Genomic DNA, 20,044 nt, shown 5'->3' with positions numbered 1-20,044 from the left:
ATGTTAAAATTGTCATATGTAGAAATATTTAAAGATGATTTTGGACATCAGAATTTATTTAATAATCTAATTTTTTTCCCACAACAATTTCAGACTTTAATGTATTTGAGACCTTAAAGGAAAGATAGGAATCTAAATATACACTTGGGACAGAAAAACTCTAAGCAAAGCTCCAGAATCTATGTACTAAATGAGAAAAGCCACTATTTATTTTAAGATCATAATGTCCTCCTTTTAATCTATTATAGAGATTCCCTATTTCTGTAATATAGCTTTTAACTCCATCATAATTAATGACCATATCTTCAAGACAGATTAATTTTTTTCCTCAAAGGGATAGAAGTCCCTGCTTATCAAAGAAGGAATAAGATTAAGTCCTTCATTTTAAGAAACAATTCTTCATTCTAATTTTTAGAATTACTACTTCAGTATAAGATACTTGGTCCTTTTCCTTATTTTATTAGAAAAACTATAATTTGTTTTTCTCTATTTTATTTATGTATATGTTTTAGATCATGAAGAGCCCTGTGGTCCCAGTCATAGGTCATTTTGCCTGAATGGAGGGATTTGTTATGTGATACCTACTATTCCCAGCCCATTTTGTAGGTGAGTGAAATGGACTGGGGGAGAGGGTGATTTTATTTTTTATCATCTACTAACTTCTTTGAGAAGTGATAAATATTGAACAAAGGGTATAAGATGAAAAAGTGTGAGGAACAATCTTCATATTTATGTAGAACAAGATTATGGTTTTAAAATAAAAACAAAGCAAAGTGGCAAATCACAATCTCAAAAGTGTTTATTTTGAAAACTGGTAGTGGTAGCTTCAAGCCTATTCAGATTTTTTAATCCATTTTAGTGAATGCTCTATGATTTTAGCAATTTAGGGAAGACAGTCTATACTTATTACTGTCAAAACAGCTATAGAATTCACTAATGTAAGAAAAGCAACATGAGATATTTTGCTTTGATTTAGAATACATGATAACTGTGTTGGTACCAAAACTTCATTTGATATATTAAAAAGAAAATGAAGAGTTAAGTTTTTCTAATGGTAGCAGCAAATTTTAAAAAGAAGGGTATCTTAGCCATTATTGTTTTAAAATAATATTATTCACTTTAGGAGTATCGTTATAGCCAGTGATCAATAAAAGACTTGAAAATAGTACGTGTGTAGCTGGCTTCGTGTGAGTTTGGTTGAACAGGGTTTAAGGGGGTTATAATAAACCTCTTTTAATATGTGAATGAAAAACAGCACTACCAATAATGTCCACAGATTTTAGCAGAGCTAACATCTAAAGATACTTTGTAGCATGTGCATCAATTACTCTGTTTTTGTTACTTAACTGAAATGTGAGAGGTATAGAATCTAGATTTAAGATCTTACTAAAGGATAGGAAAGTAAAATTCACAGGAAAAATGAAAGGTACTGGGATTTAGTGTGGAGGAGGAGAGGCAGAGAAATAACCTTATAATTATCTCAGGATGTTTTTAGAAGTTTTCATGGAGGGAATAGTGAGTGACTGTTTTTAAAAATAGGCATTTTTTCCTCTCAGGTAAAAAAGGAAGGGGATAAAGGAACAAATTAGCAATTATTTCTCACCCACCAGGAGCTTCTACATTATTTTACATTTTTAAATCCATTTACTGAGATATAATTTATGTATGACAAACTACATTCATTTTTAATTTATTTATTTATTTATTTATGGCTGCATTGGGTCTTTGTTGCTATGCACTGGCTGTCTCTAGTTCTGGCAAGCGGGGGCTACTCTTCGTTGCGGTGCATGGGCTTCTCATTGCAGTGGCTTCTCTTGTTGCAGAGCACTGGCTCTAGGCGCACAGGCTTCAGTAGTTGTGGCTCGTGGGCTCAGTAGTTGTGGCTCACGGGCTCTAGAGCACAGGCTCAGTAGTTGTGGCGGACGGGCTTAGTTGGTCTGCGGCATGTGGGATCTTCCTGGACCAGGGCTCGAACCCATGTCCCCTGCATTGGTAGGTGGATTCTTAACCACTGCGCCACCAGGGAAGTCCCTACGTTCATTTTAAGTGCATAACTGATGAATTTTGACAAATGTTTATACCTGTGAAACCACCACCACCACAAAATACAGAACATTTCCATTATCCCCCCAAATTTCTTTACTGACCATATTCTTTATTTACATTTTCATGTTTCATTCTCAGAAAAACCTTAGAGAAAAGGGGGAGAGGAAACCTAAGGAAATAGAAAAATAAAGGGAAAATGAAAAATTAACTGACTTGCCAAAAGTCATACAACTAGGAAAAAATTAAAGAAATGGTCTTTGAGTACAACTCCCAGGGTTCACTTAATCTTATGATATATTCATTCTGGATTCTTTATAAGGGGATATGACATGTGACATTCATAGAACAAAACCAAAATGCTTACCAGAAAAAATAAATTTAATAATTAAAAAATAGTAACATTTTGTATCTTGATCTTGGTGTAGCTATATGGGTGAAAAGGCTATCCTTTCTCCGTTGAATTGCCTTTGCATCTTTGTCAAAAATTAATTGACCATATATGTGTGGGTCTACTTCTGGGCTATTCTAAATCACTGATCTGTATTTCTGTCTTTTACCAATAACAAATAGTCCCAATAACTGTAGCTTTATAATAAGTGAAGTCAGGCATTGTGAGTCCTTAACTTTGGTCTTCAGTTCATTGATCTTTAGCCTTCTTTTTAACAGACAGTATTTAATGTTAAAAATTTCCAAATACATTTTAACTCCTTCCTACAGATTTTATAGCCTGTTGTTCAGTACTGAGTTTAAAATTTTTTCCATCATGATTTCTTCTTTAATGTATGGGGTTTTTTTTTTTGGTTATACTTTAAGATTTATATCTAATTTAATTGCATGGTAGTCAGAGTATGTGTTCTATTTAGCTGTGTACTTAATACTTGTCTGTATACTAAATAAATGTCTGTTATGCTGCAGTGAATAAGTTGAAAGAAAGAGTTCAGAGTACTGAAATTTGGAGAATCATTGTAATGGGAAGAAATCTAGGGTCTTAGTTCAGGCTACTATAGCAAAATATCATAGACTGGGTGGCTTCTAAACAACAGAAATTTATTTCTCACAGTTCTAAAGGCCAGAAGTCTGAGATTAGGGTGCCAGCCTGGTTGGGTTCTGGTGAGTGCCTGCTTTCTGGTTTGCAGATGTACCTGGGTAGAACTTTTGACTGGCAGATTTATTTTCTGGAAGAGCTAGTAAGGAGCCAGCTATCAGACTGCAGAGACAACATATGACAGAACGAGGAGTACCTTCTTCTAGATGTAAGCAAATTACAAACCACAGACCAGATCGTTTTTGTATGACCCTCAAGCTAAGAGTATTTTTCTTGCTTTTTAAAGCGTTGTAAAAAACACATGCAAAAATATGGAAGATTATGCCATACATGGCAGGAAGAGAGAGCTTTCTAGAGCCTCTTTGGACTTTCTTTCAAACCAACCTCCTCTCATTTTTCTTACCTATTTTCTTTATTTGGTGATTTAGCACAGTGATTTTCTTTTTTTAAGCTAATATTTTAAAGTTGAGGAATACGTGACATCAGTTCGTTAGTGTTTGTTGAGATTTGCTCTGGAGCCTGGTTCATGTACAGTATTTTAAATGGTCTGTGTCTCCTAGAGAAGAATGTATATTCTTTAATTGACAGATGTAGGGTTTTATATATGTACCTAGGATCAAGCTTCTTATTAATGTGCTGTTCAAATCTTACATATCCTTACTAATTTTCAATCTTCTTGATTTATCAATAACTGAAGAGTTATGTCAAAATTTCTCACTGTTTTTGGATCTTTAATATCACAATTTCTGTTAATTTTTGCTGAAAATATTTTGAGGCAATGTTATTAAGGCTATATTAATTTAGAATGGTTATGTCTTCTGGTGAAGTATCCCTTTTTATCATGATATAGTGACCTTCTTTATCTCTAATGTTTTTTGCCTTAAAATCTATTTATCTGACATTAAGATAGCTGTACTAGCTTTCATTTTTCAGTATTTGACTAATACACTTTTCTCTTCCAATTTTTCAATGTGTGTCTGTAAACACATACAGTTAGTTGAACGTTACCTTTTCTGTCTTTATTGAAATGATTGAGTTTTATTTTTCCACCCTACATTCTATTTATTTTCATTGATATGTCTTGAAATTAATTTTGTTGTGTCTGTCTTTTTTAATGAAAAGAATAGAAAAAATATTAGAATAAATAGTGCATAATGAGTGTAAGTATTATTTGTGAAACTTGTGCTTCAGGTGTGTGTGTGTGCATGTGTTTGGAGTCATGGCTATTATTTTTTTGATTCAGTGGCTCAGTATTTTTTTTAATTGGAGTATAGTTGACTTACAATGTTGTGTTACTTTCTGCTGTACAGCACAGTGAATCAGTTATACATACACATATATCCACTTATAGTATTGAGTAGAGTTCCCTGTGTTATACAGTAAGTCCTTATTAGTTATCTGTTTTATGTATAGTAGTGTGTATATGTCAATCCCAATCTCCCAATTTATCCCTCCTCCTCTTTCCCTCTTGGTAACCGTAAGATTGTTTTCTACATCTGTGACTCTATTTCTGTTTTGTAAATAAGTTCATTTGTACCAACATCTAATTATTTACAAAGTCCTGGATTAAATGGAATTTATCCTTACTTCTGTATCTCTTTGCTTTTTCCTTAGTATTGTTTCTCTCCTGAGGTATTGCAGTAGCTTTCTTTCTTCTATCCTAGTCTCATTCACAATACTGCTGTAGTTGTCTTTGTCTTTTCTGTTCACAAAATATTTCAAAAGATAGAGTGTATCTCCAAATTTCTTAGCCTGGCATTCAAAGCTTTTCATCGTATTGGTCTGTTCTGTTGACATCCTCTCCTATAACTTCTTCATACATACCTTGAGTTCTAAACATCCTGAACAATGTGCAGGTTCCCAAACATGCTAAGCCTGATTCCATGCTTTGGCATATGTCAGTTCGCCTGCCTGAAATGCCTTTCCTCCCTTGTCTGTGAAGAGAGCTAATTTATCACTTCTTCTGTGGAGCCTTCTTTGTCTTAACCAGGCAGTTTCATGGGCTCTTTCTTTTGTACCCCATAATACCTTGTGCATTTCATGCATACCTTTATTATGCCACTGATTAATATTTTAACTGTTTATTTACTGCCTTCCTCAAAATTATGAATGCCTTGAGGGCAGAGATTTGCCATCTTACTGCTTTTTGTGCCTAGCAAAATACATAAATGAATAAATAAGCATAATGAAGGAAGGAAAGGAACAAATTATACCTATGTATTGCTGCAAGTAATTACAGAAAACTCAAATTTTAAATTGTTTAGTAAAATGTACTATGTTATATTAGCCTTACAAGATCAGTATATAATTTTTATGCAGTGATTATGGGTGGGTTTTTTTACACCTTTTTTGTGGTTTTCAGTATATTTCATATAAAAAAGAAAATGAGGCAGTATAAATGGCAGTATAAATATATTTTACATACTATTTATTAACTGAAGTTGTGAATTTTACTTTATGAAAGTATGATTCTTATTCACTATAATACTTAATTTAAAGGTTTAGGTGAATTCTAGTATTGTTTGAATTATTTTTTATTGTAGTAAAAGATAGATAACATAAAACTTACCATTATGACCATTTTTAAGTGTATAGTTCAGTGACATTAAGTACATTCACATTGTTATGCAGCCATCACCACTATCCATCTCCAGAACTTTTTCATCATCCTACATGGAAATTTGTGCCCATTAAACAATAACCTCCCATTTGCCCTCTTTCCAGCGCTGGTAAGCATTGTTCGAATTTGTAGCTCTATGAATTTGACTATCCTAGGTTCCTTAATAAGTGGAATCATAACAATACTTAGCTTGTATGTCTGTCTTATTTTACTTAGCATAATGACTTCAGGGTTCTTCCATTATAGCATAGTGTAGAATTTCCTTCCTTTTTAAAGATTAATGATATTCCATTGTATGTATGTAACATATTTTGTTTATCCACTCATCCATTGGGGGACATCTGGGTTGTTTTTAACCTCTTGGCTATTCTGAATAATGCTGCTATGAACACGGGTATACAAATATCTCCTCAAGACCCTGCCTTCAGTTCTTCTGAGTATATAACCAGGAGTGGGATTGTACGGTAATTCTATGTTTAATTTTTCAGGCACTGCCTTGCTGTTTTCTACAGTGGCTGCACCGTGTTACATTCCTACTAGCAATGCACAAAAGTTCCAATTTCTCCACATCTTTGTGAACACTTGTTATTTTCTGTTTTTTTGATAATAGCCTAATGGATGTGAAGCGGTATCTCATTGTGGTTTATTTTATTTTTCTAATTTTTGGCTGCGTTGGGTCTTCGTTGCTGCGCCCGAGCTGTCTCTAGTTGTGGCGAGCGGGGGCTACTCTTTGTTGCAGTGTGCAGACTTCTCATTGTGGTGGCTTCTCTTGTTGCAGAGCACGGGCTCTAGGCACGTGGGCCTCAGTAGTTGCAGCAGACGGGCTCAGTAGTTGTGGCTCACGGGTTCTAGAGCACAGCCTAAGTAGCTGTGGCACATGGGCTTAGTTGATCTGCGGCATGTGGGATCTTCCCAGACCAGGGCTCAAACCCATGTCCCCGGCATTGGCAGGTGGATTCTTAACCACTGCGCCACCAGGGAAGCCCTCATTGCGGGTTTTTTTTGTTTTTTACGTCTTTATTGGAGTATAACTGCTTTACAATGGTGTGTTAGTTTCTGCTTTATAACAAAGTGATTCAGTTATACATATACATATGTTCCCATATCTTCCCTCTTGCGTCTCCCTTCCTCCCACCCTCCCTATCGCACCCCTCTAGGTGGTCACAGAGCACCGAGCTGATCTCCCTGTGCTATGCGGCTGCTTCCCACTAGCTATCTATTTTACGTTTGGTAGTGTATATATGTCCATGCCACTCTCTCGCTTTGTCACAGCTTACCCTTCCCCTTCCCCATATCCTCAAGTTCATTCTCTAGTAGGTCTGTGTCTTTATTCCTGTCTTAACCCTAGGTTCTTCATGACATTTTTTTCTTAAATTCCATATATATGTGTTACCATACGGTATTTCTCTTTCTCTTTCTGACTTACTTCACTCTGTATGACAGACTTTAGGTCCATCCACCTCATTACAAATAGCTCAATTTCATTACTTTTTATGGCTGAGTAATATTCCATTGTATATATGTGCCACATCTTCTTTATCCATTCATCCGTTGATGGACACTTAGGTTGTTTCCATCTCCGGGCTATTGTAAATAGAGCTGCAGTGAACATTTTGGTACACGACTCTTTTTGAATTATGGTTTTCTCAGGGTATATGCCCAGTAGTGGGATTGCTGGGTCATATGGTAGTTCTGTTTGTAGTTTTTTAAGGAACCTCCATACTGTTCTCCATAGTGGCTCTACCAATTCACATTCCCACCAGCAGTGCAAGAGGGTTCCCTTTTCTCCACACCCTCTCTAGCATTTATTGTTTCTAGATTTTTTGATGATGGCCATTCTCACTGGTGTGAGATGATATCTCATTGTAGTTTTGATTTGCATTTCTCTAACGATTAGTGATGTTGAGCATTCTTTCATGTGTTTTTTGGCAGTCTGTATATCTTCTTTGGAGAAATGTCTATTTAGGTCTTCTGCCCATTTTTGGATTGGGTTGTTTGTTTTTTTGTTATTAAGCTGCATGAGCTGCTTATAAATTTTGGGGATTAATCCTTTGTCAGTTGCTTCATTTGCAAATATTTTCTCCCATTCTGAGGGCTGTCTTTTGGTCTTGTTTATGGTTTCCTTTGCTGCGCAAAAGCTTTGAAGTTTCATTAGGTCCCATTTGTTTATTTTTGTCTTTATTTCCATTTCTCTAGGAGGTGGGTCAAAAAGGATCTTGCTGTGATTTCTGTCATAGAGTGTTCTGCCTAGGTTTTCCTCTAAGAGTTTGATAGTTTCTGGCCTTACATTTAGGTCTTTAATCCATTTTGCGCTTATTTTTGTGTATGGTGTTAGGGAGTGATCTAATTTCATACTTTTACATGTACCTGTCCAGTTTTCCCAGCACCACTTATGGAAGAGGCTGTCCTTTCTCCACTGTACATTCCTGCCTCCTTTATCAAAGATAAGGTGACCATATGTGCGTGGGTTTGTCTCTGGGCTTTTTATCCTGTTCCATTGATCTTTCTGTTTTTGTGCCAGTACCATACTGTCTTGATTACTGTAGCCTTGTAGTATAGTCTGAAGTCAGGGAGCCTGAATCCTCCTGCTCCGTTTTCGTTCTCAAGGTTCCTTTGGCTATTCGGGGTCTTTTGTGTTTCCGTATAAATTGTGAAATTTTTTGTTCTAATTCTGTGAAAAATGCCAGTGGTAGTTTGATAGGGATTGCACTGAATCTATAGATTGCTTTGGGTACTAGAGTCATTTTCACAATGTTGATTCTTCCAATCCAAGAACATGGTATATCTCTCCTTCTATTTGTATCATCTTTAATTTCTTTCATCAGTGTCTTATAATTTTCTGCATACAGATCTTTTGTCTCCTTAGGTAGGTTTATTCCAGATATTTTATTCTTTTCGTTGCAGTGGTAAATGGGAGTATTTTCTTGATTTCACTTTCAGATTTTTCATCATTAGTGTATAGGAAAGCCAGAGATTTCTGTGCATTAATTTTGTATCCTGCTACTTTACCAAATTCATTGATTAGCTCTAGTAGTTTTCTGGTAGCATCTTTAGGATTCTCTATGTATAGTATCCTGTCATCTGCAAACAGGGACAGTATTACTTCTTTTTTTCCAGTTTGTATTTTATTTCTTTTACTTCTCTGATTGCCGTGGCTAAAACTTCCAAAACTATGTTGAGTAAGAGTGGTGAGAGTGGGCAACCTTGTCTTCTTCCTGATCTTAGTGGAAATGCTTTCAGTTTTTCACCATTGAGGATGATGTTGGCTGTGGGTTTTTCATATATGGCCTTTATTATGTTCAGGAAAGTTCCCTCTATGCCTACACTCTAGAGGGTTTTTTATCATAAATGGGTGTTGAATTTTGTCGAAAGCTTTCTCTGCATCTATTGAGATGATCATATGGGTTTTCTCCTTCAATTTGTTAATATGGTGTATCACGTTGATTGATTTGCATATATTGAAGAATCCTTGCATTCCTGGAATAAACCCCACTTGATCATGGTGTATGATCCGTTTAATGTGCTGTTGGATTCTGTTTGCTAGTATTTTGTTGAGGATTTTTGCATCTATGTTCATCAGTGATATTGGCCTGTAGTTTTCTTTCTTTGTGACATCCTTGTCTGGTTTTGGTATCAGGGTGATGGTGACCTTGTAGAATGAGTTTGGGAGTGTTCCTCCCTCTGCTATATTTTGGAAGAGTTTGAGAAGGATAGGTGTTAGCTCTTCTCTAAATGTTTAATAGAATTCACCTGTGAAGCCATCTGGTCCTGGGCTTTTGTTTGTTGGAAGATTTTTAATCACAGTTTGAATTTCAGTGCTTGTGATTGGTCTGTTCATATTTTCTATTTCTTCCTGATTCAGTCTTGGCAGGTTGTGCATTTCTAAGAATTTGTCCATTTCTTCCAGGTTGTCCATTTTATTGGCATAGAGTTGCTTGTAGTAATCTCTCATGATCTTTTTTATTTCTGCAGTGTCAGTTGTTACTTCTCCTTTTTCATTTCTAATGCTATTGATTTGAGTCTTCTCCCTTTTTTTCTTGATGAGTCTGGCTAATGGTTTATCAATTTTGTTTATCTTCTCAAAGAACCAGCTTGTAGTTTTATTGATCTTTGCTATTGTTTCATTCATTTCTTTTTCATTTTTTTCTGATCTGATTTTTATGATTTCTTTCCTTCTGCTAGATATGGGATTTTTTTGTTCTTCTTTCTCTAATTGCTTTAGGTGCAAGGTTAGGTTGTTTATTTGAGATGTTTCCTGTTTCTTAAGGTGGGCTTGTATAGTTATAAACTTCCCTCTTAGAACTGCTTTTGCTGCATCCCATAGGTTTTGGGTCGTCGTGTCTCCATTGTCATTTGTTTCTAGGTATTTTTTGATTTCCTCTTTGATTTCTTCTGTGATCACTGCGTTATTAAGTAGTGTATTGTTTAGCCTCCATGTGTTTGTATTTTTTACAGATCTTTTCCTGTAATTGATATCTAGTCTCATGGCGTTGTGGTCGGAAAAGATACTTGATAAAATTTCAGTTTTCTTAAATTTACCAAGGCTTGATATGTGACCCAAGATATGATCTATCCTGGAGAATGTTCCATGAGCACTTGAGAAAAATGTGTATTCTGTTGTTTTTGGATGGAGTGTCCTATAAATATCACTTAAGTCCATCTTGTTTAATGTATCATTTAAAGCTTGTGTTTGCTTATTTATTTTCATTTTGGATGATCTGTCCATTGGTGAAAGTGGGGTGTTAAAGTCCCCTACTATGAATGTGTTACTGTCGATTTTCCCTTTTATGGCTGTTAGTGTTTGCCTTATGTATTGAGGGGCTCCTATGTTGGGTGCATAAATATTTACAATTGTTATATCTTCTTCTTTGATGGATCCGTTGATCATTATGTAGTGTCCTTCTTTGTCTCTTATAATAGTCTTTATTTTAAAGTCTATTTTGTCTGATATGAGAATTGCCACTCCAGCTTTCTTTTGGTTTCCGTTTGCATGGAATATCTTTTTCCATCCCCTTACTTTCAGTCTGTATGTGTCTCTAGGTCTGAAGTGGGTCTCTCGTAGACATCATCTATATGGGTCTTGTTTTTGTATCCATTCAGCCGATCTGTGTCTTTTGGTGGGAGCATTTAGTCCATTTACATTTAAGGTAATTATTGATATGTATGTTCCTATTCCCATTTTCTTGTTTTGGGTTCATTATTGTAGGTCTTTTCCTTCTGTTGTGTTTCTTGCCTAGAGAAGTTCCTTTAGCATTTGTTGTAAAGCTGGTTTGGTGGTGTTGAACTCTTTCAGCTTTTGCTTGTCTGTAAAGGTTTTAATTTCTCCATCAAATCTGAATGAGATCCTTGCTGGGTAGAGTAATCTTGGTTGCAGGTTTTTCTCCTTCATCACTTTAAACATGTCCTGCCAGTCCCTCTGGCTTGCAGAGATTCTGCTGAAAGATCAGCTGTTAACCTTATGGGGATTCCCTTGTGTGTTATTTGTTGTTTTTCCCTTGCTGCTTTTAATATGTTTTCTTTGTATTTAATTTTTGACAGTTTGAGTAATATGTGTCTTGACGTATTTCTCCTTGGATTTATCCTGTATGGGACTCTCTGTGCTTCCTGGACTTGATTAACTATTTCCTTTCCCGTATTAGGGAAGTTTTCAACTATAATCTCTTCAAATGTTTTCTCAGTCCCTTTCTTTTTCTCTTCTTCTTCTGGAACCCCTATAATTCGAATGTTGGTGCATTTAATGTTGTCCCAGAGGTCTCTGAGACTGTCCTCAGTTCTTTTCATTCTTTTTTCTTTATTCTGCTCTGCAGTAGTTATTTCCACTATTTTATCTTCCAGGTCACTTAAGTGACCTGGATCAATAGGAATTCTGCTATTGATCCCATCTAGAGTATTTTTAATTTCATTTATTGTGTTGTTCATCATTGTTTGTTTCATCTTTAGTTCTTCTAGGTCCTTGTTAAGTGTTTCTTGCATTTTCTCTATTCTTTTTCCAAGGTTTTGGATCATCTTTACTATCTTTACTATCATTACTCTGAATTCTTTTTCAGGTAGACTGCCTATTTCCTATTCATTTGTTAAGTCTGGTGGGTTTTTAATCTTGCTCCTTCATCTGCTGTGTGTTTTTCTGTCTTCTCATTTTTCTTATCTTACTGTGTTTGGGGCCTCCTTTTTGCAGGCTGCAGGTTCGTAGTTCCCGTTGTTTTTGGTGTCTGTCCCCAGTGGCTAAAGTTGGTTCAGTGGGTTGTGTAGGCTTCCTGGTGGAGGGGACTAGTGCCTGTGTTCTGGTGGATGAGGCTGGATCTTGTCTTTCTGGTGGGCAGGTCCACGTCTGGTGATGTGTTTTGGGGTGTCTATGGACTTATTATGATTTTAGGCAGCCTCTCTGCTAATGGTTGGGGTTGTGTTCCTGTCTTGCTAGTTGTTTGGCATAGGGTGTCCAGCACTGTAGCTTGCTGGTTGCTGAGTGAAGTTGGGTGCTGGTGTTGAGATGGAAATCTCTGGGAGATTTTTGCCGTTTGATATTATGTGGAGCTGGGAGGTCTCTTGTGGACCAGTGTCCTGAAGTTGGCTCTCCCACCTCAGAGGCACAGCACTGACTCCTGGCTGCAGCACCAAGAGCCTTTCATCCACACGGCTCAGAATAAAAGGGAGAAAAAGAAGAAAGAAAGAGAGAGAGAGAGAGAGAGGGAGGGAGGGAGGGAGGGAGAGAAAGAGAGAGAGAGAAAGAAAGGAAGGAAGGAAGGAAGGAAGAAAGAAAAGGAAAGAAAGAAGGAAGGAAGAAGGGAGGGAGGGAGGAACGAAAGAAGATAAAATAAAAGAAAGTAAGATAAAATAAAATAGTTATTAAAATAAAAAATAATTATTAAGAAAAAAAATTTTTTAAAGAAAAAACAAAACAAAAAAAATGGACGGATATATCCCTAGGACAAATGGTGGAAGCAAAGCTATAGAGACAAAATCTCACACAGAAGCATACACATACACACTCACAAAAAGAGGAAAAGGGGAAAAAATAATAAATCTTGCTCTCACAGTCCACCTCCTCAATTTGGGATGATTCGTTGTCTGTTCATGTATTCCACAGATGTAGGGTACATCAAGTTGATTGTGGAGCTTTAATCCACTGTTTCTGAGGCTGCTGGGAGAGATTTCCCTTTCTGTTCTTTGTTCTCACAGCTCCCGGGGCTCAGCTTTGGATTTGGCCCCGCCTCTGCGTGTCATGTAGGTCGCCCGGGGGGTGTCTGTTCTTCGCTCAGACAGGACGGGGTTAAAGGAGCAGCTGTTTCGGGAACCCTGGCTCACTCAGGCTGGGGGGAGGGAGGGGTACGGAGTGCGGGGCGAGCATGCGGCGGCAGAGGCCATCATGACGTTGCACCAGCCTGAGGCGCGCCGTGCGTTCTCCCGGGGAAGTTGTCCCTGGATCCTGGGACCTTGGCAGTGGCGGGCTGCACAGGCTCCCCGGAAGGGGGGTGTGGATAGTGACCTGTTCTCACACACAGGCTTCTTGGTGGCGGCAGCAGCAGCCTTAGCGTCTCATGCCCGTCTCTGGGGTCTGCGCTCTTAGACGCGTCTCACACCCGTCTCTGGAGCCGCTTTAAGCAGCACTCTTAATCCTCTCTCCTCGCGCACCAGGAAACAAAGAGGGAAGAAAACATCTCTTGCCTCTTCGGCAGGTCCAGACTTTTCCCCGGACTCCCTCCCGGCTAGCCGTGGTGCACTAACCCCCTGCAGGCTGTGTTCACGCCGCCAACCCCAGTCCTCTCCCTGCGTTTGACCGAAGCCTGAGCCTCACCTCCCAGCCCCTGCCCGCCCTGGCGGGTGAGCAGACAAGCCTCTCGGGCTGGTGAGTGCCGGTCGGCACCGATCCTCTGTGCGGGGATCTCTCCGTTTTGTCCCCCGCACCCCTGTTGCTGTGCTCTCCTCCGCGGCGCCGAAGCTTTCCCCCTCCACCACCCGCAGTCTCCGCCCGCGAAGGGGCTTCCTACTGTGAGGAAACCTTTCCTCCTTCACAGCTCCCTCCCACTGGTGCAGGTCCCGTCCCTATCCTTTTGTCTCTGTTTATTCTTTTTTCTTTTGCCCTACTCAGGTACGTGGGGACTTTCTTGCCTTTTGGGAGGTCTGAGGTCTTCTGTCAGCGTTCAGTAGGTGTTCTGTAGGAGTTGTTACACGTGTAGATGTATTTCTGGTGTATCTGTGGGGAGGAAGGTGATCTCCGCGTCTTACTCTTCTGCCATCTTCCTCTCGTCTCTCATTGTGGTTTTGATTTGCATTTCCCTAATGATTAGACATGTTGAAATCTTTAAATGTGCTTCTTGGCCATTTGTATATCTTCTTTGGAGAAATGTCTATTTAAGTCCTTTGCCTATTTTTGAATTGGGTTGTTTTTTATTTGTTGTTCTTGAGTTTTAGTTCTCTGTACATTCTGGGTATTAACACATTACCAGATGTGTGATTTACAAATATTTTCTCCCATCTTATGAATTGCCCTTTACACAGTTGATAGTGTCATTTGACGCATGAAACATTTTAATTTTGATCAAGTCCAATTTGTTGGGTTTTTTTCTTTTGTTGCCTGTGTTATTGGTATCACTTCCAATAAATCCTTGCCAAGTCTATGTCATGAAGCTTTTGCCTTATGTTTTCTTCTAAGAGTTTATGTAGTTTTAGGTCTTATGTTTAGGGCTTTTTGTATTTTTAGTTAATTTTTATATATGGTGTAAGGTAAGGTCTTTTGCATATGACTATCCAGTTTTCCTAGCACCATTTGTTGAAAAGACTGCTCTTACCCCATTGACTGGTCCTGGCACGCTTGTTGAATGACCATATATGTGAGGGTTTATTTGGGGGCTCTCTATTCTATTCCATTGGTCTTTATGTTTGTCCTTATGCCAGTATCATACTGTTTTGATTACTTAGCTTTGTAGTAAGTTTTGAACTTGGGAAGTGTTAGTCGTCTAACTTTGTTCTTCACAATTGTTTTGTCTATGCAGGGTCCCTTGAAATTCCATATGAATTTTAGAATCAGTTTTCTTGTTTCTGTGGAAAACATCTATTTGGTTTTTAATCAGATTGTCTTGAGTACTTACATAGGTAGTTATTTTTTAATGTGTCAGACATTTTGTGTGAAAACTGTAGAGATATTTTAAGGTTTTTGATGGTGTTATCTTCTTTTAGAGAGGATTTACATAAGATTCTGACAAGTGGTTAGAGGCACTAGTAATCATAGATTACCTAATCCAATTAATGATTGAGATTGTTCAAAGCAGGGCTTCAGCTGCTGTGTAGAAACTAGTCTGTCTGGTTTACCATTTTGTCTAATTTAAATTTTGGAAGCAGCTTGTCAACTTCCAAAAAATCCTGCAAGGATTTTAACTGGGATTGAATCTTTAGGTCAAATATGAGAATTGGCCTCAAATAAAGTTGAGGACTTCCAATTCATGAACATGTTATATACCTTGATTTTATGTCTTCTTTTTTTTTTTATAACATCTTTATTGGAGTATAATTCTTTACAATGTTGTGATTTTATGTCTTCTTAAATTTCTTTCAGCAATATCTATTTTTTAGTCTTGGTGTTATGATCTTGCATATATTTCATTAGTTTTTAAAAATAGATATTTTAATGGTTTTGGATGGCGTTTTCAATGGCATTAAAAAATCATTTTCCAAATGCTAACTGCTTGTGTATGGAAATAAAATTATTTTTATACTGATTTTATGTGTAATGATCTTGCTGAATTCACATATGAATTATGATAATTGTGTGTCTAAATAGTCCTAAAGAATCTGCAATCTTGTCATCTTTGAAAATGGCAGTTATACTTCTATCAGATCTTTATACCTTTTTTTACTTTGTTGCCTGCTGTATTGTAGTGGCTAGAATCTGTAGTATATTTGTTGAATAGAAGTGGTGAGAGCGCTCATCCTTGTCTTGTTTCTGACCTCAAGGAAAGAAAGCTCAATATTTCATTTTTAAGTATATCAACTGTAGGTTTTTTGTTGATATCTTTTAACAGGTTAAGGAAGTACCCTTCTATTCTTTGCTGAGAGTTTTATCATAAATGTGTTTTATATTTTATTAAATGCTTTTTCTGTGCCTATCAAAATGGTCATATGATTTTCTTCTTTTATTTGACTAATGTAGTAGATTATATTAATTTTTTACAGCTTGATATGGTATATTTAAGGTATATTTTATACCTGTATTAAAGCATATTTAAAGAATACATATTTAAAATGTACAGTGTGAGTTTTGACATAAGTATGGAGCTATGAAACCACATGCGTAATCAAGATAATGAAAATATCCATAATCTCAAAGTTTCCTAATTCCCCTTTGTAATTCATCTCTTCCTACCATCCCTGTGTTCTCAAGTAAATGCTGATTTGCTTCTTGTCACTATTGATTGATTTTGCAGTGGCTAGAATTTTATATAGTAAATGGAATTATACACTGTGAACTCTTTATAGGGTAATGCTAGCCTCATAGAATGAGTTGGAAAGTTGTTCCCATCTCTTCAGTTTTCTGGAAGAGTTTATGTAGGGTTTGTAATATTTCTTTCTTAAATATTTGGTTGAATTTAAAAATGAAGCCATCTGGGCCTAGAGTTTTACTTGTGGGAAGATTTTTAAATATAAATTCAATGCCTTTAATAGATGTAAAGTTAAAGTTATCTGTTTCTTCTTGAGTAATCTTTGGTAGTTTGTGCCTTTCAAGGAATAATTCCATTTCATTTAAGTAGTTAAATTTATTGGCATAAAGTCATTCTTGATATTCCCTAATTTAGTATGAAAAATTCAAATTGGTAAAAAGCATTTCTATAAAGAATACAGGATTAGAAGATGCAGGGAGCAGCTACTACCTCTAAGCTGAGGGAGAGTACTCAAGAAAGGAAAAAACTTGGGGATGCTCCATCAATGCTGAGATTCAGATCTTGATGGAGAGAGTTTGGCTATGGCCTATTAGATGGTGGAGAAATTCTCAGGCCAAGGCTATTAAAGCAGAAATCACCCGTTGGGTTGCTGGTGAGTCTCACTGGGAGGCTGCTTGCTAGTGTGTGAGCAAGACCTGCTGGGGTGCTGTTGAAACTTTCTGGAGGGTGTGTATAACTGGGTATACCACCAGAAGACTCCAACTGGCCATCACACCATAGGAGCAAGAAAAAAAATCCCTTCTTACGGTGTCCTTCCAGTGCTCTCTACTGACAAGGCCTAACATTATGCCATCTGGCAAAGGAGAAATAGTATACTTTCAAGCCCAAGTTTCACAAAGCTTGGACAAAGTCTAGATTTAGAGGTGAGAGGCAGTAAATTGATAACTGGCATATCCCTCCTTTGGTTACCCAGCTTCTATATGTACATCTTACACTCACTTGAACTTCCACACACCAAGAAATTCTCATACTTTCCCCAAATTAAGAGGCATTCAGTCCCAACAGTAATTGCTTTTATAGCTGGCAATATTAATTACTCCTCAGATTTAGTCATAGTGCAACTGAATATACTATAGTATAAAGACTAATCACTAAGTTTAACCTCCAGTAATGGTAAGATGGAGAATGAAAAGAAAATGGTTAATATCTCCAAATAAATACATACATATAACAAGCAGAAAAGATACATATTACAATCTTTTTTGTAAGTAATTTGTTATGAGACCGTAGGTGATATCTGTGGCTTCCTTCTCCACTACCCATTCCATACTCCACTTGTCTTCAGCCATCGCATCAGTAGATTTCTTACCAAGTGGAGTAACCCAAACCTTCTTTCCTGAGGGATATGAGTCCTCAATATTCCAGCCTTTTTTTTGATTGCTGTAATTTGCCATTAACCTGCACTATTGAGAATTGACATAGAGTATTAAGAGGCGGCCCAGAGAATTCCCTGGGTTCCAGGTATAGTCTTCCTTTTCCCCATTATATGCCAATAGCCCAATTTCCTCTTGATAGTTGGGATCAACTGCTGAAGCCAATAGAGTAACCCCCTCTTCTTCCTTTTGGTTCAGTTGCATGTGGAGCCCAAAATGACCATGTGGAAGTCTTACCTTTCAATTCAGTAGACCATTTGTGTATTCCTTGATGGAATTGTTATCCTCTTTGGGTCTAGCATCTCTGAACTTCATAGGCATGAAGTTCAAAATTGTAAGGTGAGAATAAAATTCAGCAAATGGGTTATTAGGTATAATAGTGAGTGAAGCCACTATCAGTTCCACCTCTTGATTCCCAGACCCATGCATTCTAACTGTGGGGGAGTCAGCACCGTGTACAATGATATCTGTCTGATTCAAAGCACATAACCAAATCCTGTAAAATGGAACCCCATCCTTTCAGCTTTATTTTTCTCCCATTAGTTTTTTTTTTTTTTTTTTTGCAGTACACGGGCCTCTCACTGTTGTGGCCTCTCCCGTTGCGGAGCACAGGCTCCGGACGCGCAGGCTCAGCGGCCATGGCTCACGGGCCCAGCCGCTCTGCGGCATGTGGGATCTTCCCGGACCGGGGCACGAACCCGTGTCCCCTGCATCGCCAGGCAGACTCCCAGCCACTGCGCCACCAGGGAAGCCCTCTCCCATTAGTTTTATTTCATTTTTAATTAGGCCAGATGCTTCTAAGTGATAGCATATGTGGTAAAACCATTTTCATTCCATGGATATGCACTCAGAGCGGCACTTCCTTAGAAATGAGTTCCATGATCAGAAGCAGTGTTATGGAATACTGTGATGGTAGATAAGGCATTCTGTGAGTCCTTGGATGTTTGTGCTGGCAGACCATTATGAACAAGGAAGGCAGATCCATATTTGGACTATGTGTCATTTCCAGTGAGAACAAATCTCTGCCCTCCTCTGTGATGGAAAATGTACCATGTAACCAACCCACCACCAAGTAGCTGACTGTTCCCCCAGAAAATAGTTCCACATCAGGGACTCAGTGTTGGTCTCTTTGTTGGCAGACTTGGCACTCAGTAATAGTATTAGCCAAGTCAGCGTTGGTAAAGGGAAGTCCATGTTGTTGAGCCCATTCATATCCTCCACTCTGCCACCATGGTCACTTTGTTACCGGACCCTTTAAGCAAGCACTAGGACAGCTTGGGAAAGAGGGTGACTGACAGAGCATGTCATTTTGATTTGGAGCACATCACCTTATTATTAAGAGTACCCTCTGCAGTGAAGGCCATTTGATATGCAGTCACATGGGAACCAAATATCTTCACAGTCTGTGCCCATTCTGAAATACCCATCTACCTACTTCTCCACATTTTCTTGTCACCTATCTTCTATTCTTGTTACTTCCTTCCCTGACCATACAGCCAAATTGTTAACAACTGCCCGTGGATCTAAATAGATCTGTAGAGCAACTGCCCGTGGATCCATACTTCTCGCCATCTTTTTAGACAAAGTGGATAGGCAATGTACTGCTCAGAGTTCTGCCCACTGGGAGGATTTTCCTTTATCACTGAATATTAGTCACCCCTGAGTAGGGGTGTAATGCTGTAATTGTCCACTTTCAGCACCAGCATATTGTACAGACCCATTTATAAACTAGGCTTGAATATTTGCTTCCTTTGCTAGTTATTAGGAACTCCTCAGGAGACTATAAGCATAGATTTGAGAAGAGGTAACACAACAGGAATCAGAGTCTGAACTACTTGCTCATGTAACTTATTGTACCTTATGGATTTGCCTATACTTGGTCTCTTATATGCCATTTCCACTTGACAATGAATTGTTTATGCTCAAACACAGCTAGTTGAGTCAGACAGCACCCAGTTCATGATGGGAAGCTCAGACCATATGGTCATCTGATGTCTCATGGTGGCATCACCCATAGTCTATGTGGCCTACACAGGAGAGCAGCCACGGAGCTCCTCAGAGATACAGGTGCTGCCCTCACTAATGAACTTACCAATGCCTTAGTGACAGGAGTGCCTTCTACGCCTTCTTGGGAGATATAGTGGTGAGGTAGTCATGTAGCTCACACACGATAAATCCACTCCAGCACTCCTAACCCTAAGATTTCATGCTCTCTCATGTACAGCATGCTATGGGAGCTCCAGCATTTTATTTTCATTAAATGTAGGCTACTGAGTCCAAGTTTCAGTCAACCAACCAAGCTGTTAGCTCATACAATGGGAAGAAGCTCTAACACATTAAATCCAGAATCTCTAGTAAGTGCACCCATATCAATAAACTTATCCCTCTTTGGTCTTTTCTTAGAATCTACTCCTGCACATATTCCCCAGGATACACACACACACACACACACACATAATGTAATTCTTCTGGTATATAAGCTTTCTCCTCTCGGGTCATAGTGTATACATTATGTTTGGAGTATGCT

At 38.1% G+C, this 20,044-nt stretch overlaps 1 protein-coding gene across 16 annotated transcripts in view; it reads left to right on the top strand.

Moving 5' to 3' along the window:
• NRG4 (neuregulin 4) overlaps window positions 1-20,044 on the top strand; it is a 132,542-nt gene that overhangs the window by 50,134 nt on the left and 62,364 nt on the right. For all 16 annotated transcript variants that reach the window (XR_016392030.1, XR_016392028.1, XR_016392029.1 and 13 more), the window contains one exon: window positions 513-606. Coding sequence is in view for 13 of the 16 variants with exons in the window: in XM_089906957.1 (XP_089763083.1) it covers window positions 513-606 (94 nt within the window). In the remaining 3 variants the exon portion in view is untranslated. The remainder of the gene's footprint in view (window positions 1-512; window positions 607-20,044) is intronic.

Source organism: Delphinapterus leucas, chromosome 2, assembly GCF_059928025.1.
Source record: "Delphinapterus leucas isolate spDelLeu-1000000601 "Yukka" chromosome 2, BTC_Dleu_Yukka2, whole genome shotgun sequence".
Classification (NCBI taxonomy): domain Eukaryota; kingdom Metazoa; phylum Chordata; class Mammalia; order Artiodactyla; family Monodontidae; genus Delphinapterus; species Delphinapterus leucas.
The sequence above is the reverse complement of the archived record's forward strand: the minus strand, read 5'-3'. Positions and strand labels throughout refer to the sequence as shown.